Source organism: Stegodyphus dumicola, chromosome 6 (genome assembly GCF_044657685.1).
Source record: "Stegodyphus dumicola isolate Sdum_Otavi_A_Nest chromosome 6, ASM4465768v1".
Classification (NCBI taxonomy): Eukaryota; Metazoa; Arthropoda; class Arachnida; order Araneae; family Eresidae; genus Stegodyphus; species Stegodyphus dumicola.
The window spans coordinates 107,935,094-107,960,990 of record NC_140773.1 but is presented as its reverse complement, the minus strand read 5'-3'; the positions used below and the strand labels follow the sequence as shown (position 1 = coordinate 107,960,990).

At 33.0% G+C, this 25,897-nt stretch overlaps 2 protein-coding genes across 2 annotated transcripts in view; one reads left to right on the top strand and one right to left on the bottom strand.

The window, feature by feature from the left end:
* The window catches only part of LOC146996819 (uncharacterized), a 50,348-nt gene extending 43,738 nt beyond the window's left edge, over positions 1–6,610 (bottom strand). The window contains exon 1 of the mRNA XM_085818790.1: positions 6,187–6,610. Within this exon, the coding sequence (XP_085674916.1) occupies positions 6,187–6,221 (35 nt within the window). The 5' untranslated portion in view covers positions 6,222–6,610. The remainder of the gene's footprint in view (positions 1–6,186) is intronic.
* A 2-nt stretch (positions 6,611–6,612) lies between these two features.
* LOC118181081 (cytosolic carboxypeptidase 6-like) overlaps positions 6,613–25,897 on the top strand; it is a 174,904-nt gene continuing 155,619 nt past the window's right edge. Inside the window, exon 1 of the mRNA XM_035350163.2 lies at positions 6,613–6,753. The gene's annotated coding sequence lies outside the window, so the exon portion shown is untranslated. The remainder of the gene's footprint in view (positions 6,754–25,897) is intronic.

The following is a 25,897-nucleotide window of genomic DNA, read 5'->3' as shown; positions in this document are numbered from 1 at the left end:
TTTTCTGGCCGCAAGAAGGAGAAGCTAGATTTTTTTTTTCTTATCGTAAAATGCAACTTCAAATTGAGGTAGCATTAAATATTTTAGCCGCTGTTGTTAACATTTTTTATTAAAATAGCTTATATTAGAAAAAGGGAAGAGAGAAAAAATGTGTGTTGCGAGGATGCGCTCACTGACCGTACGAGGTCAAAGGAAAAAAAAAAATTCTTCCTTTTTGTCCCTTCGCAAAGGAAAGACAGGCCAAATTTTTCCCTATCTGCATGCGATGCGCGCAGGTGGAAGTGCATTCTTTAGTACTAAATTTGGCGCAATTTATTATTACATTTTAGGCATCATTATTAATGTTTAACAATGCTTCTACTGGACACATTATGTACTATGAAGTTTTTTATTAATTCCGTGAGTTGTTTCATTTTATAAAGTTTACTGCTCATTATTGCGCCAAATTTCAGTTACGTTTAAAATAAAACTATAAAATAATTGATACATCTTCGTTTATCTTACTTAGTATTACTTACTTATCATTTAATTCCGCTTAACCTTATCGTCAGGTCTCAAAATGTATATAAAACTTTAAAGTTGGATTTATTCTCTACTTTTTAACTCTCCCACTCTCATTCTCATGTTATTCATAATGGAATTAAACTGCTTATTTAATTTCTGATAATTAATTCTGATAATTTAATAATATTTTGATAATTTAATAATAAATCTGATAATTTAATAATAATTTAATTTCTGATAATTAATTCCATAATGGTTCTATTGCTATGACTTCAATGCGTAAATAATTTAAATTAGATTTAAAACTTTCATATAAAAACAGGCCAACAGACATTTAAAGATCAGTGTATTGCTTAAATGAAAATATTGAAGCAAATGTATTTCAAGTGCCGAAAAGTCTTCTCAAAGTGCATTCACCAATTTAGTCTCATATGCACTTATTTAATAAATTAATAACACTGGGGAATATATTATCATATTTTGCACTCTCTTCTCTTATTTATCGTTAGTGATCACCTATTAAATTGATAAAAGCTTTATTAAAAATCTACGCCAAACTAAGGTTGCTTAACGGCTGATTTTACTGCTATGTTTTTTCTTCAATTTACTACACATTTGCCGAATATGTTGAATGTCACTCTACACCCTACTTAATTCATAAAATTTAATTTAATAGCTTCTTGAAATTGCCGAATTATGGCCAGCTGGATAACTTGAATGCTAACAGTGCTTTCGGGCTCTTTTCCTGCAGACGGATGAAGATGGCTGTATAACGCTTTCTTGTTTTCCTAGTATGATATTCAGATTGTTCTTTTAAGAAGTCCTCAATAAAGGCAAATGACCTTCGAATGCTCTCCCGTAATTAACCACCCCAATTTAATTCCTAAAAAGTAGATACTTGGGCATAATTTTAGCCGTAGAATCGAAATGCGGAAAAAAAAAAAAAAATTGGTGTGTCATTTCACGAAAAAAATTCGATTTTGTGTCAAAATGCCTATGTTAAAACAGTGTTTTATATAAATCTAATATATATGCTAAGTCGCGCTTTTGAGACATGAAAAACACAAATTTCGTCAATCGTAAATTTAATTTAATATAGTGAAAGTGCAAAGAATATGCTATTTAGTTAATAAATATAACACATAAATGTTAATAATATAAAGACAAAAAAATCTGATGTGTACACCACATGACTTCCTTGTATTGGAATATTAAATTATACGCATTTTTTCTTGCATTTCATTTAAACTTATTGGACTGAATTAAATCTACTTCGCACAATAAAAACCACAATAGAATAAATGCATTCTTTAAAATTCACTCTAGTATTTGTTTACCATAGCGACACTCTGGCGCTAGATTCACTTAACAGTATTAATAATTATATAACAGTTAACTTATATAATAATTATCTAACGGAAACTAAGTTAACTGTTATATAATCCAATAATTATATAACAGTTAACGTATATATTTCGGTCATATTATAACTCATAATGCACAAAATTTATATCATTTAAAGAATAGAATTACCTAATCGTTGCCACATGTTCTATTCAAATACTATAATAAAGCTAGAATGATGTATAAAAGAAATTAAGCAAACAAAACAAAAAAGAAACAGTTTTTCACAGACGATTGAGTATTTCTCATTTAATTAATTCAGTTCTCACTTCGCGAGAAGGCAAAAATACATAAAAACGCAAAATATCTATATTAAAAATTACGAAGTAAATCTCAAACACTTATTTCCTCGAAAAAATTCCAGAGAGAATTAAGCATGATTTAATTGGCAATAATAAATGAATGCGTTATCTTTGTTGTTGCGAAGCTGTTTCTCTAGATTGGCAACAAATCCATTAGTCTCCTGTTTCAAATGTGAACATCAATGGCCGCCATTAAAAACAGGCTTAGCGGCAATTAAACAACTTTAAAATTGCTGATAATTCTAAAAATATTGCATACAGATTTACTAAAGGCATAAAATCCTTAACCGGAAGATAAAAACAACGTAATTCAAACATTTTTAAAGCAAAAAATGTACAATTTACAAACATATAAGAGTAAAGAAACTGAGATCACTGAGCCGGGTAACAGAGTGGATATATATATAAATATATTTATATACGTTTGGTGCAGCCGATTGCAACCAAAATACGAGGTGCACATCTACATGTTATAGCAGTCCTATATACAAAATTTCAATGTTCTGAGGCTACTCGTTTTTGAGTTATGCGAGATACGTACGTACATACGTTCGTACAGACGCCACGAAAAATTCTCTTCAGAATTAATTTTAAAGCAGTTTTATTATTTTTTTGAAGGAAAAGAGTATTTTATTCTGCCCTTACGTACAGATATCACGCAAAAACATAAATTGCATTCGATAGCGGTCAAAATGGATATTTTCGTTGAAATATGCTGCCTGTAACTTTTCGCGATTACAATACTTCCTTTTTACTTCGTACAAGGAAGTAAAAAGTTTTGCAAGGCATCTTACTCAGAAAACTGAACACTGATATACTTACCTGAGAAAAGACTAGAAAAATATATCCCAATACTTGACACTGCATCGGAAATTCTAAGCACTATGCTGCTTTTAAAATTTTGTAATTTTTTCTGTTGAACTGCATAATGCGTAAGTGCGAAGAAAAATAATGCTTAATGGTAAAGCTAAAAGAGACAAAAAGAAATGAGCTAGCAGAAGTGAGTGCAACAGTAGATTGGTAGACTGCGAGCTCAGCGAAAGAATAAAAAATATTAACAAATCCTTTTGGGCGATCGTCAAAATCTGAACACTTCCAGATTTTTTTTTTTTTTTTAATTTATTTTTTTTTTCTCTGCCTGTTATTGACTACCAAACTATATGACTTAAAAGCAATCAACCCATTTCTTTGTTATTTATTTTTCATTTCCTGCCAAAAAATTTTTTTCTCATTTTCTTTCCATATAAGAAGGACTTATATTATCATCTTGAATTTATACATGCTCATTACATTTGCATTTATTAAAATATTTTTAGCAATTTAAATCGCTTTCAGAATATAAGTATTTAATCAGTACCACTATTTAACGATTATTAAATTGCTGCTAACTTCGTTGTTTTTAAACATTTAACTAAAATACTATTTCTTAAATTTTAAAACATACATGCCAGAATAAACTGATGACTGTTTATTAGTAATTATGTACTAGAGAATAATATGAATGTTTCATTCATTTAAAATCATGTGCAATTATGTTTTATGTTAATGAACCAATTATCATGGCTATCACTTTTACTATAATCATTACCTTTACTACAACTTCTCCTTTTACTGGAATACAAATTACTTGCTTGCGTTTTTAAGCTGAGAATTTGAATATTTATATTAGATTTTCTAGCAGTCTCATCTTACTATTATATAGTACAGCCAGCTGTGCCAAGTTACGCACCATTCACTCTCTTTGATCAGTAATTTATTTTATGTTATCGTCTCAGATTATGGTTTGGTTGATTTAGTTGATCATGCCAAAGCTATTTGTTACGCTATCTATTAAGGTATCTGCCTAAGGGAAGGGATGCCATCGTGGAGGACTTTCTAAGCAAAACTGATTCATATATGCGTTACACATAGGGAAAACGGCCAGCCCGTTTGCTGTCATTGAACCCAAGGCGGAACTACAAGCGTTCAGCGATTTTACCACTCCACCGCTGGTGGACCGTCTCAGATTATGTTACCTGTATTTAATTTAACGTTCTCTTATGTTAATTTAAATACCCGTAGGTAGCGGAGGTGCGTCTGTCACACAAGCAGAGATATGTCATTTGTCACATTCTAAAGCAATAACTTGCTTTCAGTCTAGTAGTGTCAGCAGGATATCGACACAAGCTTCTAGATAGAGAACTTTACACATGTCTCAATAGCAAATGCTATATTTTCATTTGGTAGGAATTAAATAATAAACCAGAAATACACTGGCATAAATTTCTTTTTTGAATCAGTTATTCCTTCAAACTCTTATTTATCATGTGCTAAAAATTTTGTTGACTGAAAATAATGCACAGAATGAATTAATAACAAAAAAGAATTGGGTGCCCCTTTGATAGCGACAATTTTTTGTAAAATTTTGGCGATGAAATCTTATTTCTGGTTACTATGATAGTGTAACTTTGTTTTAGCCTCCTGATTTTTTAAAGATAAAAATAGATTGATGTGTACATGGACAAATTTAAACAGTGCGCAATGCCTAGTTTGTGCAATTGTGGGATGTTTTTTTAAGTGAAAACTGATCGATGTGTACATGGATACAAAGTTTATACAATTCTTTGACTTTTTATTTTGGTTTTGTGTAGCGGCCATCTTGAAATTCTGTCTTCCTGGCGCCGATCTTGGCGTCAAAAAAGAATCGCCAAAAAACAAGGGGCACCCAAATGTAAACTTTTACTAAATTAAGATTCTTATTTTATAGGTTATTACTTTATATTTCGTTTACATTATGCACCAGTTTTTCATTAACTATACAAGCAACATTTTTAATATAAACGCAGCCGCCCACACATACATTAAATAAAACCCTATATCACCATTTATTTATGCTAAGAAATAAAATTTCCATATGAATGTTCAATGTTTTATAATACAAAAATTAACCAATTCACAACAAAATGTTTTGCAAAAACATTCGTAAACTACAAAAGTTTCATGAGGAAGTTTAAATTTCTTTAAGCGAAATTAAATCCAGCCAAATACTAAAAATTTATAATTCAATACAAATAATTTTTGCTAAGAAAAGGCTTAAGCTACTGTTTCAGTGCTTTTTGTTGTTATTTAAAAACATACTAGAGCAAAAGCATTTTAATTTATTGCCTAAATTCTTTTATTAATAAAATTTTGATACAATAGAGGTTAAAATTACGTCGACTTAAAAATTACGCCCAACTGAAAATTTATTTTAGAGAAATCCCCTACTCATTTGTAAAGAATCTAATTTGCATCTCTCTTCTAAAAGAGTGTAAATATTATTAAACATACTTTCAAAAAATACAATTATTCTACACTTCAAGTAAAATAATTTTTGCTTCTTGCAGGGGGAAAAAAAGAAAACTGCGTCAGATTTCTTTCAAAATGCATGCAATATTTCTCTATGCTTAATAAGTTTGAATTTTGTATAATCGTAAATATTCAGCGAAATAACTGTCACTAAAACCCTAGCATAATTTAAAGTCATGAAGTAATTATGACTCTTCAAGTAAAGGGACAGAGAATTTCATAATTACAATTTTCTGTAATTTCCTCTGGAAGAAAGAATAATGTTTATTTCAATATGTTCATATACCACGCCTCTCAAAATCATATTCTACAGCAGCACTACGCCAATTTAATTTTCCATTTCAAAGTTATTGTAATTTTGCAAACGAAAATTTTGAAAAATTAACAATCCAATTTGAAACTTCCTTTGTAGCAAGTACAAAATTCATTACTCCAGTATATTATTTCGAAACTGCATCTTGCAAAATTTTTCAGTTGAAAGATATAAATATATTCAATGCGCAGTTTTAAGAAAAGAACAGATAGTTCCATTCATCATTTTAAACAAATTATTGCATCGAAGTGAAGATTATTTAAAACTAATCAATAAATAAACAGCTTTAATAACGTACATGTGACATAAAATAAATATAATCGAAAATAAACTTACATAACGGCTAATATGCAGAACAAGTACAGTTCCATGTTTGTAAACAACCTGTTGAAACCACGCGGTTTACGAGGACACACCCAGTACAGAATAACGGATCGATGACGTCAGAATCACATTCACTGATCAAACTACTCTCACTACCAACTTTGAAGTCAAATACGAATTTAACTATAAACAAGATGAAGTTTTCGAACAGACAAAACAAGGCTCTTGATAATTAACCGTTAAGCCACCTGCGGCAAACGTTATCATTGCCGTTTCTTTTTTTACAAAATTCAAAAGGTAACGGATTTTTAAACTTTATTCCTGGAACATAAAGTTAACAAAAGTATAACTTCTATAAAAATCGAAATTCTCATCGACCGAAAGCGGTTGCCACTCCCACATTATTGAAGTATACCTTCGCAGGAGTAACGCGGCATGCTGAACGGAACGATTGGTTGCCCAGGTGTGTAGAATGTGTGGAATCCAACGAGAATGAGGCTGGCGATGTGGAATTACTACCCGCGAGCATAAAACGGTTGGATGGCCTTCAAAACAAGATTTAATGCGAAAGGCTCTTAGGTTTGTTTTGAACAAAGTAGGAGCGTTAAGTAATAACCTGTTTAATTAAAGTAATTTGTAAGTTACTACATTGAGTACTATAGTATTTTCGTAAGTGTAGTATGTGTTAAGTGCGTTGTTGCTCTTCAGACTTTTAGAAGCTGTTTTAATTAGAAAAAAAATATTTATGCGAGATAAATTATTTTTATATTACTTCACATTTCCACTAGAAGTTTTCTTCTCATTTTAATTGCTTCTGACTTATTTTTTTTATGTTAAATGTTTAGTATCAAAATAAAAAACCAATATTTAAAATTTTATAGAAATGAATGTTTGAGCATTTCTTGAACTATATTTGAAAATGTTTTGGGGTTATTTTTACATGTTTTCTTCTTTCTGGCCGCTAAGCTGTACTGATTGCAATTAATTAAATTTATATTCGAATACATGTGAATTTGACTATATTGTTTCTGTTTGGATTAATTTTAATTTGCTAAATTAGTGAATTTATTTTCATGTATTGGTTTTGCACTTGATTTGCTTATGCTTCTGAATTTAAATGATATTGTAGATTAGTTCGAAAATTAAATCTTTTATATGTTTACACATTTTTAATTTTTTTTTTCTTTAAATTTGCTTTTTTTTAATTTTGGCTTTAAATTTGCTTTTTTACTTTTATACGTGTTTGTTAAAATTTAAATTTAATTTGTTTAAATTTGAATTTGATTATATTATATGCAAAGCGATTTTATTTTCTAATTTTAAAATTCAATTACGAATGTCACGCTTTAAGAGATATGTTTACTATTATAACATCTCAAATAATTTACTTACTATAAATAACAAGTTAGAATTTCGTAAAGATATTTAGTATAAGCGGATACAACGTATACTTTTTTTCTTAGACTTTTTTTCCCTTGCTAACTGAAGTTAAGAAGTCGAATTTTATTAGATTTGAATATTCAACAATTTAAAATTTTGTTCATTTAAGATCTAATTGAAGATTAAAGTTCTGGCTTGAAAATTCCCATGATCTTTATAATCCCTCTTCCTTAACCCGTTCAGGACCCACGCGAGTCTCCCTTCACGGACCACGCTATCATACACGTGATCAGTATTTCCGAGTCTTGGGCCCATGATCACAACGGTGAATGTTTTATTTCAGTTTCTAAACAACACTAGATGACGGTTGAAGTCATCTTCCAATCTGATATTTTCGGCTAATATTCCATAGAGCTTTCGCCTTCAAATATTCTTTCAGATCCGATATTTTTTTTTCGGGGGGGGGGGGGGTCAGAGGAATTAGAATAAGTAATCAACTGCGCAAAGGGCTCTGTTTTATTGCGCATTGGTGCAGTGGCGTAGCAAGCATAACTGGCGCCCGGGACAAAATAACTTTTTGACGCCCCCCCCACAAAAAAACACTTACAGTATAATGTATGGAATATATTCGTAATAAGAAAATAATGCAAATAATAATAAAGTGCTGAATCTGCCATAAAATACTCTAAAATATATTAAGAATAGTCACTACCTAACTGCACTAGCATTGGATTCGGAAATGTATCTGTGTCGGCAGAAAAATCAGACATACGATGATCTAGAATTAGTTAGAAAAGTATTATTTATTTCACATATTTTTATAATTGTTTTTAAAAATGTCTAATTTTTATACACTGACTACCAATAAGTATTTGGACACCTGTGATAGAAAAGAAAAACTAACTTTATTCAAAATAAATAGTTGGTAGAGCCTCCACGAGAGGTAATTACAGCGTGGACCCTCCGGGGCATACTTTCCACAAGTCTTTTCCACAAGACAGCTAGTGGTATTTTCTTCCACTCGGCTTGGAGAAGACATAGAAGTTCCTTCACCGATTTGCACGGGTAGTGCTTCTGGGACGAGTAGCATCGCCTGAATTCGGCGATGCTACTCGTCCCAGAGGTTCTCGATAAGGTTCATGTCTGGACTCTGGGCAGGCCAGTCCATTCGATGAACTCCATTGGCACCATACCAAGCTTTGGTTAACGTCGAAACATGACAACTGGCATTGTCGTCCTGAAAGTAACAGGGGTCCAACCCGTAAAACAGCCACAACGTAGGAAGCACATTGTCATCCAAAATAGTGCAGTAGGCATCGGAGTTGAGCTTACCATGAATGGGGACCAAGGGTCCCAGCCCATACCAGGAGAAACACCCCAGACCATAATTCCACCTCCGCCGAACTTGACTGTTGGGACAATGCATTCTGGAAGGAGACGTTCTCCAGGTAGACGCCAGACCCAGACTCTGCCATCCGAAAGGTAAAGGGTGAACCTTGATTCGTCACTCCAAAGAACCCGTTTCCACTGATCTACGGTCCAATTTCGATGTGCTTTGCACCACATTAACCGAGCAGCACCGTTGGACTTTGTGATCAAAGGCTTATGGGCAGCAGCATGACCATGAAAACCAAGCAGATGTGCTTCCTTACGGATGGTATTCATTGAAACAATACTCCCGGATGCCTGTTGAAACTTTTCGCGGATTAGGGCCATCGGTTGGGTGCGGTTCTTCCGAATTTCTCTGGACAGCACTCGTCGGTCTCTATCTCCCAGTTTCGTTGGTCTGCCGACTCGGGGAACATTCCGACAATCACCGCTCACCTTCCACTTCTTAATCACATAGGCCACTGTCAATACCGGCGGAGTCCATGACGTACCTTAGGACCGCAGATATCGTAATTTGCATAGGTGTCCAATTACTTATTGGTAGTCAGTGTACAATTAAAAGTTTAATATATATTATAGATAAGTAGATGCATTTATTAATAATAATATAATATTATAATACATTAATGCTATTAATTACTGTGTATACATTTTTCTTGCCTTGTATGAAGCAAATTTATCAATTACTTCATCAAAGTCGACCCTTTCAAATTTTTCTCTTTCCACACTTAAAAATGCTAGATGACTTAGGGGATCTTGTCCCATCGTTGATTGTAAATATGTCAAAATTTATTTAAATCTGCTGAACGAACTCTCACGGGTAGCATTTGATAATGAAATAGCTGGAGTATTTGAAGTGCGACTCTTAGGTTTGGAAAAACATTTTCTCTATAGATCTGTGATGGAGTTTTAGGTTCCGTTTCTTTTTTACTGCGAAGTAACATCTTACAGTCACATTCACTGCTCAAACAATTAGGGGATATTGTGTGGTTGGTATAAAATAACCATATAATCAACAACCTTTGAAACAAAAGGAAATAGAAGAGATTACAAAGGAAAATTATAACGTTTGCAAAGTTGAGAATATGCAAATTTAGTCTGTGACGTCCAAAACTATGCGTTTTAGATAAGGAGTAAGGAGCGACCTGCATCACTCCTTTTGTAATAGAAGATTTAAAACAATTGACACGCGTTGAATGCTTTGTAGCAGTGAATATACGATGTCTCAACAAGATGACTTATTTGAATCGGTAGCCAGGAAGGACATCACTCGTTTACACGAAAGTCAAACGCAATCCATAGTAGCGGAAGCGTTAGGAGTTTCCCAAAATGTCATTTCCAGACTATGGAATCGGTTTCTGGAAACTGGACATGTTTGAGAAATTTGGGACAATGTCGTGTTATTATTTTAAATAAAAAACGAGAGCTATACGTGCATTTCGTTTTAAAAAAATAAAAATATATCTCTATTTTAGAGAAATAAAGTGGTCAGAAAGAACGTTTTATATGCGCAGATACTTGGTTGATGTACTGCAAACATTTTATCAGACAAATCAAGAAAATAATTAATTAATTATATTACAATAATTATTAATTTTAAATATATTTTCCACAAATCGATCAAAATAAAAACTGAAATTTTCCGGAAAATCTTGTTTGGAGACCATTTGGCGCCCCTTTGCGAGCGGCGCCCGGGGCATCATACACCCCCTTGCCCCTCCCATCGCTACGCCACTGCATTGGTGTATTGTTTATATTTTGACGAAAAAGTTAAAAAGCGTGTAATATGAAAAAAATGTTCCTTAAAAGAAAGAGTTGCAATGTAGAGCTTTTTCCCGGACAATGTTTTGAAATGTATCATAATATCAAAATTTTTAAATATTATTTAGTAATTTTCTTGCATTTATCGTACATTTTGTTACATACACTTTCCAAATATTTTATCCATATTTTTGAATACTCGTATGCAGTCATTTGTATACACTATCAGGGGGAGTCAATATTTATAGTCGCTAAAGAGCTGCTAAACTAACACAAGGTAGATAATTAGCCTCTAATAGAACTTTATAAATCCGAATAGTTAATTCATTTCGTTATATTTAGAAAATTTTTTGGACATATCTCGTAGTTTTACTAGTAATTTGCTCAAATTCCTGAAGTACCCGTTTTTTATCCCACAGTGCATATATATATATGTATATATTTGTTAGAAGAAAACCATTTACATTAAAATCTGCAATTTTTATTTATTTATTTATTTATTCATTTTAAAGCCCAGAATGGTATTATTCTCGAAATAGCGTTTTGCATTGAATCACTATAAACGGCTGAATCACTTTCCAAATTTTTGCTGCCGAATATTTTCTCCCTGTATTATATTTAAAGAAATTAAATAATGAAGTGTCTCCGTGAATGTATGTATGTTTCTCGCGTTGTGAAAATACAATGATACCTAGAGCCATCAAATTCTGAATAACGTGCCCTCCACTCGAACATGGGCACCTGGAAGCCCGAATCTTGAATTTCGAATATGTTTCATTACCTGTTTCATGTTAAACTTTAACGGATTTTTTATTAAGGAACTCAATAATTTCAAAGTGAACATGAAGTTAACAAAAGTATAACTTCTATATATGATATTTGTGGAATAAAGAGCTTTCAGATTTTTTTTATTAATTATCACGAAAGTTTTAATACAGTATATTCATATACTATCAATGATAATAAACTGTTAATTTCAGTAAATTTAATTGCAGTAATAATTATAAATATATTTATAAATGAAATTAGTCTTAACAGGCAAAATCGCCTTGTCCTCTGCATATGTATATTAGGTATACTTCCGGAGAGCGACATGCGACGGAGGACGTGGGCACCACCCCTCTACCAATGCGGTTAATCGGTATAGCGCCACGTCCACCTTTATCTAGATAACCATACGTGTTCATTGTGCTAATATACTAATATATAAACATACATACAAATTTGGTACTTCATACAGTGGCGTTAAAGCTAATTAATGTTAGACACTGGATATTACATTGCCATGTTGCAAGGTGTATGCAAAAGCATGGATACGGTAGCATATATACATAACGTGTGTACTGATATGTTGAGTACACTATGATCCTTTGAAGCATTATCATTAGATTACAGAAGACATGTACATATTGAAATATTAGGTGCGCAATGTTATGCTGGAATAAGTAATTAGTACAGTGAATTAAAAGTTAGACCCTAGATTAGTACTGTGTGGTACAGTGTCTTGCTACTGAATTATTTGTACTGTTTCCGAAGTACATTAACCAATGTACAAAGATATTAAAACACGTGTATTAGGTACACAGTAATTAGTGGATACCCAAGCGTTAGGTAAGTGCTACTTTAACATACATTAATAATAGGTACTTAATACAATGCTGAACAGATAATTGGTGCAATTAATTTTAGAGTGGGGCTCTAGTTAGTTCTTTGCGATACGGTGCCCTGTTACAGGATAAAATGTGCAGATGAATAGTTACATTATATACAGAACATAAATTCATATACATATATACAGACATTTTGTGTACAGACACATTAGGTACATGATTATTCAGTGCGTAATAGATCTATATTAACTATACAGTGACAAGATATGTGATAACACTAATAGATACATGGGTACAATTACATATAAACAAGGACATACACAATTACATATAGACAAAAGCGTATATACGCTTATATTTGGTACATAATAGTCATTGATGACATAAACATTTGGTACTTACTTCATATACTTAAACTCTGGATCCATAAAATAATGTTATAATTAGTAATAACAGCTTATTAATTTCATAATAGGACACTAGGTTGATATTTTACCTTAGTGTGTCACGTTACGTAGAAATGTATGCGGGTGCATGAGTACAGCTTCCTATTTACAAAGCTATACTGTTTTCCTATTTACAATGGTTATATCATTCGATTTCATAATCAATAGGTACATGGCACATTTATATACATGAGCAGATGGTACATTGTAGAGTGGCGTTGAGGATAATTGATGCAATTAATTTTATAGTATTTTAAAAGTAATGCATTTTTACGCAATTATAAGGTGCATAATTGTCATTAGGTACATATACATTAGGCGCATATACATATACATATTCATATATTAGTTTCTTAATACAATTCTAATACATTCTTAATACAAGTAATTGGTGCTGTTATTTTTACATGTAACAACATGATGCTGTAGGCGATTGGATGGATAAACTAATATATATACTAATATATATATACACAACTTTTAGGCACATAATAATCACTAGATTCTCAGACATTAGGTACATGATATACATATACATATGTAAACAGACGATTCATAATACAGTGCTATAGAAATTAATAAATGCAGTTAATTTTATAGTAAGATTCTAGTTTAACACGAAACGGCTTCATGTTACACAGTGTTAAATATTGAAGCATGAATACAGTAATATTTCTACTTGTTAATACTATATATATAAAAATATACAAATATTAGGTGCATAATTAACATAGGATACATAATTATTAGATGCACTATACATATACGTACATAATACATAAGATTAGTACAATGCTGGAACAATTCATTGGTGCTGTTAGTTTTAGTGTAAGATCCTAGTTTAACGCTGTGTGGTACAGTGCCATGCTACAGGATGATATGCGCGGAGCCATGGATTCAGTTATATACATACTAAAACACGTATACACAATTATTAGGCGCGCAATAATCATTGGATTTATAAGCATTACATACATGGTACATATACAGACGATACATAATACATAAACAAATATATATATAATATATATAATAATAATGCTATAGAAGTTAGTTAATGCAATGGATTTTTTCGAATTAAGACTTTAGATTAACACTATGCGGTAAAGTGTCATGTTGTGTGATGTTATATTCCGATGCATGGTTACATTATCATACATACGAGGATATATATACATAGTATTAGGCATAGTAATCATTGGGCTCACAATTTTAATGCACATAGTGCCTTAGTCTTGTAGACTTGAAAGTACGTAATAAGGTTCAATTGGTGCTATTAATTTGATGATGCTAAATAATATTAATATAATAATGCAGCAATGATTAATACAGTTAATGATCAATACAGTAACATTTATACAAATACAAGGCGCATAATTACATTGAGTATAGAATCATTGGGTGCATTATACATATACATACATAAAACATAACTACATGGTGATGGTACTTAAGATACATTTATAAACAGGTACAGATGGTCCTTATTTACATATTGCGGTACAGATGGTTGGCATAATGCAAATTGATTAAATAGTTGATTCTTGCTATATTACTAGGAGTGTTGGATACTCCTTACGATAATTCACAGTTATTTTGTGGTGTTGGTAGTTGGTGCTAGACACTGAATTACTATTCGTCTATATGGCTGACTAAGTATGGCACAGGTCTGTGTCAAGGTAGGCCAATTTATCCATTAAAAGCCCTATTTTTCTAACCAAGTGCCTCTGTTTTATCAAAAACTTACAGAAAGCTTGTCGATTGGTCGACGGAGGGTTTATGTGTATCCCTTCTGTAAGGGGACAGGTGGTCAGATAATGCTCCGGAGAGCCAGTCTGTCCACAGGCGCACTGGCTAGTGTTACTTATCCCGCGTTTGTTAAAGTACTCGAGAAATGGTCCGTGACCCGTAATGTATCTTACCAATTGCGTGTTTGCAAAATTTTTGGTAGTGTCCACGTAGCTGACATGGTAATAAGTCCGTCGGCCGGTATGGCTGTTATCCCATGTCTGCTGCCATTTCCCGATTGCCTTTAAGCGCAATGTTCTTTTCAGGTAAGACACTGGCCATGGGATGTTAATTTGTTGAGATGTTGCTCCTGTGGCAGCTTCTTTGGCTAGATGGTCAGCCAACTCATTGCCGTGGTGGCCGGCATGCGCTTTGATCTATTCAAGTCTTGTATGGAGTTGGGAATTTTTTCGCAGATCTTCCTGCCTTCCCTGAATAATATCGGATGGGTGGTCAGGGTTTCCTATTGCCTATAGTGAAGAAAGACTGCCTGTCTTTATTGTAGCGTTGCGGGGTGGTGGGATTGCAAGTAGCGGATTGCTTGCGCAATTGCCACTGCTTCTCCCTGAAAAACGCTATTAAATTGCCTTAGTTGACCCTTCCATTGATCTATGACTGTATCTTGCAGGACCACATTGGCACTTCCCACGTTTTCGTCTATCTTCGACCCGTCAGTGTAGATGGTAATCTGTGCTGGACGGTGGGCCATAGTTGGATTGGTAATTATGCTTATTCCGGTGCCTTTGGCTGCTGGATGGATTTTCAGAGGGCAGGATTTAGCTTCATAGTCCTCTGGATTAAAATATTCTTCGTCAAAGGTGACAGGTCTTTTAAGCGCAGGCGCTTCCGGAGAGCGCAGGCTTGGAAGACAGCTTTTTTCTCCTTTCGCCTATCTAGTTAATCAGTTTCGCTAGTTTTTGCTTATAAACGCATCAGCTCGGCCCACCAGCGGCCGAGCGGTGAAAACCACTGACAACTGGTAGTTCGGGCAGGAGTTCAAGTTCACGTTACACATGGTTTTACCCATGTGTGACGTGGATACGTGCCAGTCTCCTTTAAAAAGACCTCGCAGGGCTTCCCGATCTTTCCGTTGCTTGCCTAAGGACAAAGCGCGTAATAAGTAAAAAAAAAAAAAAAAAAAAAAAAAAAAATGCATCAGATCTAGTAGAAATTATTTTTCCAAATGCGAACAACATTTGTTACCCAAAAAGATGTCAGTTACATGTATCAAAACTAAAGAATACTTAAATTTGGTAAGTGAATTCTAAATATTCAGGTAAACATTTTTCTAAACAAATAATTTTAACGAAATTATTTTCTTATGAAAAATATTCGCCAAAATATGTAATCTATACTCCACTTTTCGAATATTTTGATGTCTCTGTTGCGTGATTTGTTTTATTTATTCATACAAACTTTTATATGTCATACAGGCGTGTATAACATACATACTACAGGCTTTCTTAACCACTGGAATTAAAATTAATTTTCCTAAAGTGCTTTGGACATACGCATCCGGATAATTTTCTAGAAGAAAAAATTAGTGACAAATAAGACCCACCAATGGCCGAGGAGTAAAGAACAATGATTCCTGGAAGTTTGATCTCAGGTAAATGGGACATATGGTTGGTTTTTGGCTTTAATGTGACGATGTGTAGCGCACCATTCTCTTAGAAAGCCTTCCACGAAAGACATACCTGGCCTTAGGCCTATAGCCCTTGTGTGTTTTGCCATATTGCAATAACCATTAACTATTGGTGACAAACAAATGCATCCATAAATTTGTATTTAATATTTTCATCTGCTGTGGCCACAAGTACATTATAGAATACAATGTTATATATCAGAACAGTAATACATGTCAAGGTGACGTATTATATATTTTGCATACATTAACACAAAAGCACATTTTTATCTGTATCTCATCTCATTCATATCATCATCAATTCCCATCCTCCCTGCGCCACGAATACCCAAGAATTTGGATTATCTTTTCTAAAATATGATGACCTAATAGCATCGGAAAATTATCAAAAATTCTTTTCTTTGTTTCCTGAACATGTGAGTTAAAGAACAAAATTAAAATGGAACTTTTCTCTAATGATGCTGGTTTGGTTTCTTAATCATGGCAAAGGACGCAAAGGCTATTTGCCTAACGGGAGAGATGCCTTCGTGAAGGTCGTTCAAAGGAAAATTGGCTCGTATACACATTAAACACAGGGAAAACTACGGAAAGGACTACACAGCTAGGCCGTTCGCCCGGATCGAACTCAGATCGGAATTACCAATGTTCGACGATTTTACCGCTAGGCCACTGGTTGGCTTAATGATGTTGGGTGTGTGCAGTTTTGAGTTTTAAAATTAGGAAGATTTTCCTATTTAATCATTACATTAACCATTCAATCTTTATATGACGTAACCATAAAGTATTTATGTGAATCTATTTTTGATGTTGAAAATGTTGTTTAGGGGGGATATTTAAATCGCATATACTTGATAGATTTTTCAGTGTTCATGAATTTTTTTTTTTTTTTTTTTTTTTTTATGTAAGGCGTTGAGTAAGATGGAGAGGAATTTACCAACTAGAACTTTGTTTTCCTAGTGTCATTATAAAAAATTCAATTTCGTATATTTTCATAAAAATCGTATATGGTGTCAAAACGGTACTACTTTTTTATTTGTTTTATTATGCTGGAGTCATATATCAACGACAATTATTTTAGACGCTTTTATATTTTTAGTATTTTTGAAATACCCTATATAAAAATAATATGAAAGTACACTCTAAGATTAAGTGATCCATTGAGAGTAAGAAAAAGAGATGAAAGATATATATGCTTCAGCAATTTAGGTTGTAAGAGCACTCGACGATGACGTTAAATGAAGAAGATCTGACTATTATCCCATTAAAAGAAACTTAATACAATTATTTATGATTTATTTAGAACACGAAATAGTAATAAATATAGCGAATGACAGAAAACAAACCAGCGTAGATTAGAACTTGACTAATTTTATCTTTATTGCTATGATATGCAGGCGAAAGTAAAAAAATATTCTTCCAGTATAATTTCCAGTACCAACCTCAGGAAATGATATACGATAACAGTGAGCTAAAACCACAATACTTTCTGCTATTGTTAAGTTGGTAGCGGAATTTCCATTTGAAGTTATTTTATGACAGTGCCATGTTTCTTTTCTTCTGAGGTTTCGAAATAAGTAGCGGAAATCCTTCATTTTTAAACTACAGAAAAGAATTTTTTTTTCTTCCAAAGCTTTGCAGTGGAAGCACTTGAGCGTGTAAATTTAACGCTAGACTAGAAAAAAATTGGAGGTTGTGGAACAGGTCGCTTTTTAACTAGCAGTCCTCAAGCCACTCTACCTTCTTTCAGACATTAAAAATAAATAAATATATAAATAAAAATTTTAAAAAAATTCTGAAAGGTTTCAGATTTTAAATTACATCCAAAGGAGCGATTTTTTAACGTTTTGTGTGTTACCTTTATTTATTAAATATCATGTTCTTTGCATTTAAATCATACAATTCAGTTCAATAGAAATGTCGCAAAATAATTTAAAAATAAGCCTATCTTTAGAAAATCCGATACACATTTCCGCGCGCTGGAGATAAAAAGGTTTTTTTCCAGTAGAGTTTTGCCATTGCTCGCTTTTAAATCGTTGAGTTTGTTACTCAAAAATTCGTTAAAGGTTTACAAAATATGAAATTGATAATAAAACTAATTCCAAATTTCAAATTTGGTCTTCCACATGCTCATATTCGTAGGAGGATAACGTCATTCAAAATTCGATGGCTCTATATGCCATTGTTTTATCACAATGCGAGAAATATACATACATTTATGCAGATTTTTCATTATTTAATTTCTTCAAATATAATGCAGGACTCTAACATTTGGTGGCAACAGTTTGAAAAGTGATTCGCCGTTTATAGTGATTGAAATGCAAAATCGCAAAACGAAAACAAGAGTCCAGGGGTTGCCAACCTGCTTCTCTTTGAAGAATTATTTGTGGCTCTCGATAAATGTACCCGAGTTCCCTTTTCATTTTTGTGTTATTATATATTAAAAAATTATTATCTTTCCGTGTGTGTTTCAAAATGTCTTTTAAATTATTACTGACAAAAAATATTAAAGGCTAAGCGCAACGTTTTAACAACGCAACTTGGACGGAAAAGAATGATATGACTCATCGAAAACTGCGCGAACGAACATAAACAGTGGCTAATAGTTCAGCCCCTCGGATTTTCTTCCCCTTTGGCTGCCTCATGAATTATGAGAAGCGTATGGGAGTCAAGGCCTTGTCCGGCCGATTGCTTCTCGACGAATGACGATCTACGATCTACGTAATCGACAGACTCCAGACCGATTTTGAATTTGTAAACTTTCATTGCAGCGGACGGTTGACATTTTGCTCCGGAGGAAACAATTTCTATCACAATTGTTACGGATATAATTTGTAATCTGGAATTTTTGGTATGTTAAGTATAATTTGTTTCGTAGTATGTAACACGTGCTGTTAATGTTTTAAAACCCCTTCGAGCCGGGTAGCGAAAACGCGCGCTTATCGCGGAGGCCGGCAGTGTCTTCCACCAGCGTCTCTCCAGGGCCGGGGGCTTTTTGCTACTAAGCCTAAATCCATGAAATTTCCGAAGTATCAACGCATTGTTTAATAATGCTCTATAGAGTATTTAAACGGCTTATGCTTTATAGATATTTATATATATATATATATACTTTAATTACCTTATTTCTTGTTTAAATGCATATTTTACACATTTTATTTTAATTACTCACCATTTTATGACTTTTAACATTATACATCTGAAAACTAAATATATTACTTAAAATTCTCTTTTCGTATGAAAAATTTTAAAACAGGGATCTACACACAGTCCTACGTTACTTAGCTTGAACTCGTAATAACTCATTTGCCGTTTTGGAGGATTTTTCCGGGAATGTGAACAAACGAAGCACCGTCGTCTCATTTTCTTATCAGTCTCTTCTGAACAAAGTTTTGGAAAATGTCTTTCAGTTAATCTTTCAGAATCAATATCAGAATATCAGAATTTCAGAATCAATATCTGAAATATTTTGCATCATTTCTGCTATTTCATGCTCTGTTAAACATTTTCGAAGCTTCGACATTGAAACGGTAAAAACAGAAAGAATTCACGTCTAACAAGATCTAATTATTTTCTAAAAACTGAACTGTAAACCGAAATACTCAACGCTTTAGCGCATATAAAACTTCTACTTACAATAAACAACTACCACGTGCGAATAAAGTGCGATTTAAAGAGACGTCATAAATCACGCCATTCGGAAACATTTAGTTCCCCGTTTGTTTATATAATCAAAAACACGTGTATGTGAGTCATGCTTCTCTCATTTCGAGTAGAATGTCTAATGTACATGTATCTGAAACCATATGGGCATACAGTGCCATCTTGTGGCAGAAATTATAGTTTGAAAAACGTTCCAAGGTACTGGCACAAATACGTGACATTCGGTAGAGAACGCAACAATGCTCTGGCACGCCTGCGTGTCGGCCGGTAGATAAGTGTGTTCGTTGCTGGCACGTATACGTGACAGTCGGCGCGAAGGGGTTAATAACGCAAAACTTGTATTTTCTAAATTCCTTTATTTATTTCCAGTTCTTTTAAAAATATGACGACAGAGAACGAAAAAAATAGAAATTTTAATAATGAGTGGGAGGAGAATGTCTTTTTTATTGACAAGAACGGGAAAGCATTATGTGTTATTTATAATTCTATCGTCAAAAGTAATAAAGTTAGCAACTTACGTCGACATTATGAAACCAATCATCCTCAGTTTTTCTAATCAGTATCCACCAAATTCCAAATTAAAATCAAATAAGCTTGCTTCTTTAAAATCAGATTTAAATACACAATAATCAATTTTGATGACCTTTAGCAATGAAGTTAATTATGTGGCTAAAGCCAGGTTATTGCCTGGAATATTGCTCGTGCAAAACGCCCGTTTCGTTGTTAAAGAAGAAGTATTAGATTTTGTAGGACTTCAAGAGTCAACCCGCGGTATCGATATTAAAATGCATTAGATTCCATAATGAAAACATTTTATGTGCCTCTTAATAAACTTGTAAGTATTGCAACTGATGGATAAAAAATGCTGGGTAAAAAAATCGGTCTTATTGGGCTCTTAAGAGATGATTTTCAAATTCCACAATTCATACCGATTTACTGCATAATTCACCGAGAACATCTCGTTACAAAATATTTTAAATATCCTGATGTTATAAAAACATTGTTACACTTTGTAAATTACATTCGCACCAATGGAAAAAATCATCGACAATTAAAAAAATTTCCTTGAAGAATTAACGGTCGAAGAACTTCCAAATGACATTAATTTATTTTCCATTGTTAGATGGTTACCTAGCTACAACATATTAAATCGATTTGTAGAATTGTTTGATCCGATAACTGCATTTCTAAAAGAAAAGGAAATAACCTGTTCAGAATTAGACGATGACGAGTGGTTACAAGACTTAATGTTTTGAACTGATGTCATGGAACATTTGCAAACACTGAATTTACAATTGCAGGGGAAAGATAAAATAATATCTGACCTCTCACAGTGTATATTTAGTTTTCAAACTAAATTGCGACTTTTTCAAAAGAACATTAAAAATAAAACATTTTGTCATTATATAATTATGACCCCAAAAGCATATGGAGAATTAGAATTAATAGAGATGCAAGAATATCAAGCTCTACAATTAAAATATAAGTCGACGCCAATTACTGAATTTTGAAAATTTGTACTAGAATCGAAGTATCCTGAAATAAAAAAGACTGCTTGTCGAATTATTTCAATATTTGGAACAGCGCACTTATGTGAATCATTTTATTCCACTTTAAAATTCGCGAAACCCAAACACCGATCAGCATTGACTAAACAGCTACTCAAGGAATTACTGAGAAGTGATGTCACCAATTATTGAAGAAATTTTAAAGAAATATCAAAAGAAGTAAAATAAGTGTGTTTAATTTTTAAAATTTAAATTCAATACACATATTTTGCACTTTTATTTATATGTTTTCAATAAATATAATTTCAGTAAAAAAATTTTAATACCTTTTTTGCATACCTTTTAAATACGTATTTAATTGCGGCTCGCGAAAAATTTCAAATTTTGAAAAATGGCTCGCTCTATCAAGGAGCTTGGCCACCCCTGCAAAAGTCCATGAGGGACAAAGTCCTTTTGGACTAAAAAGTAAGATTAGGTTAATAATTCGCGTGTGAAATGCAGGCTGATGACACACGAAAATTTAATTCAGTTCATTAATTATGAAAATAATCATTATTCGACTGTGATTTACTTATATAATATCGCCTGCTCAGTTTTCAAGTAGAGTCTGAAGACTCATTGTTTACTTAACTTCACTTCTGTTGTAGTTAGCGAATTTTTAGTCGTGTTGTTTATTAATTTACAGTGCATTGTGAATTTATGAATGCATTTGTTAATTAATTCTTAGTATATTCTTATTTAAATTTATTAGTTCAAAGGAGCAATTTGCCCTGAAGGACTATTAATTTCGTTTTGGCATTTTGCGTTGGTTCACTATAAATGTCGGTTCACGTTACAAATTGTTGCCATCAAATATTATCGCCCTGTGTTATATTTAAAAAAATTAAATAATGAATCTCCGTAAATGTATGTGTGTTTCTTGCATTGGGATAAAACAACGGTACCTAGAGCCATCCAATTTTGAATATCGTAATCTTCTACCGAATATGGTCATCTTGAAGCGCAAATTTGGAATTTGAAATTTGTTTTATTATTAGTTTTATATTTTGTAACACTTTAACGAATTTCTGATTAACAAACTCAACGATTTCAAAGCGAGCAATGGCAACACTGTACGGGGGGAAAAAACATTTTTATCTCCAGCAGTATATCCAGATATTGCTGTTGAATTGTTATATCTGCTATAATATGCCACCATAACGTACAGCAACATGCGAAGATTTTTATACTACTTATTTAGTAATCTTTAGTTCTAAGTGATTTTATATCAAATATTAAACTAATATGAATTTGTGGTATGTAAATTCCAGTTCTTTATACTGAAAGTGGCAGTGAAGAAATTTCTCATATAAACTATCAGAATCATTTGTAATCTTTATTTTAATTGTTTCTGTACAGTTTCATTCGATTTTCATTTGATTTTTCTTTTCCCTTTATTAATCAACGCAAACTGATTTAAAGAGGGTTTTAGTATAACATTTGGGTTAAGAGTTTTCAGTAATCTGTCAAATCACTTGACCAGTACGTATGTAACCAAACTGTGCACTACTAGGACGACCACTCTTAGTCACCCAATGAGAGTCAAAATAAAGCATCGCCGTAAATTCCGCTTACAATGAAGATTTCCTAGGGTTGGGAGTTTGTTTATAGTCTGCTACTGTCTGAGACGTTATTGAGAGAGTGTTATTACAATATGGGATGTGCATGAACCGAACTCAGTTAATTCTGAATGAAAAACAGCTCGCATAGGCCTCGCTTCCAGCCATATGACATCATCATGGTGGACGTGGTTACAATCTACACTTAGAGTCTCATTGCCTAATTTCGATCGTTTCTCCTAACAGTGTACAGTTTGCTTATATGCCTCCGGTACCCATTAGATGTTCCAATGGTGCCAAATTTGCGACGATCTGCTGGAGCAGCAAAACTTTTTGCATAATTCAACTGCTGTCGCGTATGTATCGCTATAAATCGATTTTTATTGACACATTTCTGCATTTTACATAAAAGTTTGGGCTAAACCAGCGTCATTTTCTGCTAATTATACATTGTTGTTTCATTTTGTATTAAAATGTTTGCATGTACCGTTGGTAATTAATTTTCCTGAATTCTGTACTTTCAATATGAGAGCTTCCCAGAAATGGGGATAGCAATTACAATCTTGAGTAAAAAGAATTAATTTTTCTTTTTACTCAAGATTGGCGCACATTGGCGCAAATTTCATTAAGTGACCTCAAAAAAGAGGCGCAATAAGTGCACCTGTTACAGAATTTATTACGTCTTTGATATCTTTAAGTAAAAGGAAAAGCAGAGGCTAATTAGCAAGACAAGCGGGAAGCAAGTGCGATGTCTTCGAGACGAAAGTTTGGTTCAAAATGATTCATCTCGATTTCGATATCATTTGATTGACTAATTAATGACTCTGTAAAGCTTATCATTGATTGTTTAAGATACAGTTCGCAACTCTTGATTGTTTAAGATACGGTTTGCAACTCAAACAGCCAACAATGCATATATGTATAATTAAATATATGCAAAATTAAAAATATGTAAAATAGAATTCTAACTTCAGTTTTCAATAGTCCCTTAGCACTCTATTTTAATTTAGGTATTTATGGCTGAAAAATCGTAACTGCTTATAATAAATAATTCGAAACGTCGTCCTTCCGAAATTTATTGCTGATATGTGATTCTTATCTAATCGATTCTTACATAATTGACGGAAGATAAGTTTGAAAACTGAAAGACACACACACACACACACACACACACACACAAAAAAAAAAAAAAAAAAAAAAAAAAAAAAAAAAAAAAAAAAAATCAAAACAAAGTGAAAATTAAATTTTACCCAAATTTCTCTTACACGCATCTCATTTTCAACTTGCTAGCGTTTGCTACTACTAAAGAGATTTCAGAATTTTACACGGTACCAATTTATTGTACAAAATTAAGATGGGCATGTTTAATATGGGAGCTATTTATAGAAACATTAAGTTTATTTTGGAACAGAAATGTGAAAAGTCGGGAATGCCCTTAACAAGATTTCCAGTTATACCACGAAGAAATAAGATAAGGAAAAAGAAAATTTCTCTCTCCCTTAAACAGCGATTGGGGAGGAGGGGACCTAGTAGCCAAATCCTTATGGTGACGAATTATCGTCTATAGCATTTTAGTTGGACGCCACATATAAAGTCCATTAGGCTTTTCAATATAGGAAGCACGAAAAATCAGGTATGCCCTTACCGTAATTCGAACTCCAGGGCGTCCCGACAGCTAGACAGATGTGCTTCCAATTACACCATGATAACACACGATGAGGAGGGAGAAAATATCGTACAAAATCAGTTTATTGTGTTTAATCCGGTTATACTTCTTGACAACCCAACCTGAGAACACATACAACGCTAGAACGTACTTTTCACAGCTTTTAACCTTGTCCTTCAGGTTATCCATAAGCACCATACTGCCCACGGTTGCTCGATTCCTCCAATTCGCTGCGCATTTCGCGACTTCTTCCGTATCCGTAATTAACAATTTTTAATATGATGAAGCTGCAGTTAAATCTAATAGTTAATTCTAGGGTAAATAACTGCCATGTTTTTATAAGGAAACCTTATCCTTAATTTATAAGGAATTTTTCACTTCTATCTAAATTTGATAATATTTAAAAATCGAATCATTACTTTATCTTGAAACAGAAGGACTAATAATGTATTCTTTGCCTTAACGGCTAATTTTATTGTGTGGTTACCGTTTTTAAATCATTCAGCCTAGTCAGTGAACGAATGAGAGCTTAATTACTTTTCTCAGCGAAAATGAGGTGAGGTCGGGCTTGCTGGAGTTTGCGATTTCTCCAAAAATCCCAGAAATGGGGATAGCTTCTTACTGGTCATCAAATGATTGACTTGATATTAACATATTTTAAAATAAAGAGCTAGCTACAACGATATCTATCTGCTCAACAATATTTACATTTCTTATTGTACTTTTTGTAATACGACTTCTCGAAATGGTAGATCTATATTCTACGGCGGGGGCATACACTTTTTGCTATATCCAATGTCCCAACTCAGGTTGACCGCTAGTATAGAATATTTGGCTCTTTTAGCAGAATTAACTATATTTCTCAAAAAAAAAAAGTTATAAGCTACAAATTTTTTATTGTAATTTCCGTATTCATGAATGTTAATTTAGTTAAAGTGACCTTCTTCCCTGTAGCAGGAAAAAAATTGTAACTGTTTTTAATTAGTGCATTAAGACTGATGCAATTTTAAATGCAACTTCATATTTCAGATTTTGTCAACGTCTCCTAACACGTAAAATGCTTAATACTTATATTTAATTCTAGTATCTAATATAGTGCATGTTTAAAAGAACCTTGGTTCGTGTGTAATAATGGGATTTTGTTTTATTTATGCATTTTCTTCCTCTTGCTTACTTTGGAAAGGAAAGGTATCCCACGGAACAAAGGATGCTTTCGCATCGAAATATAAATTCAGTACCGTACCGGATTTTTACGGCTAGAAATATGCTCTA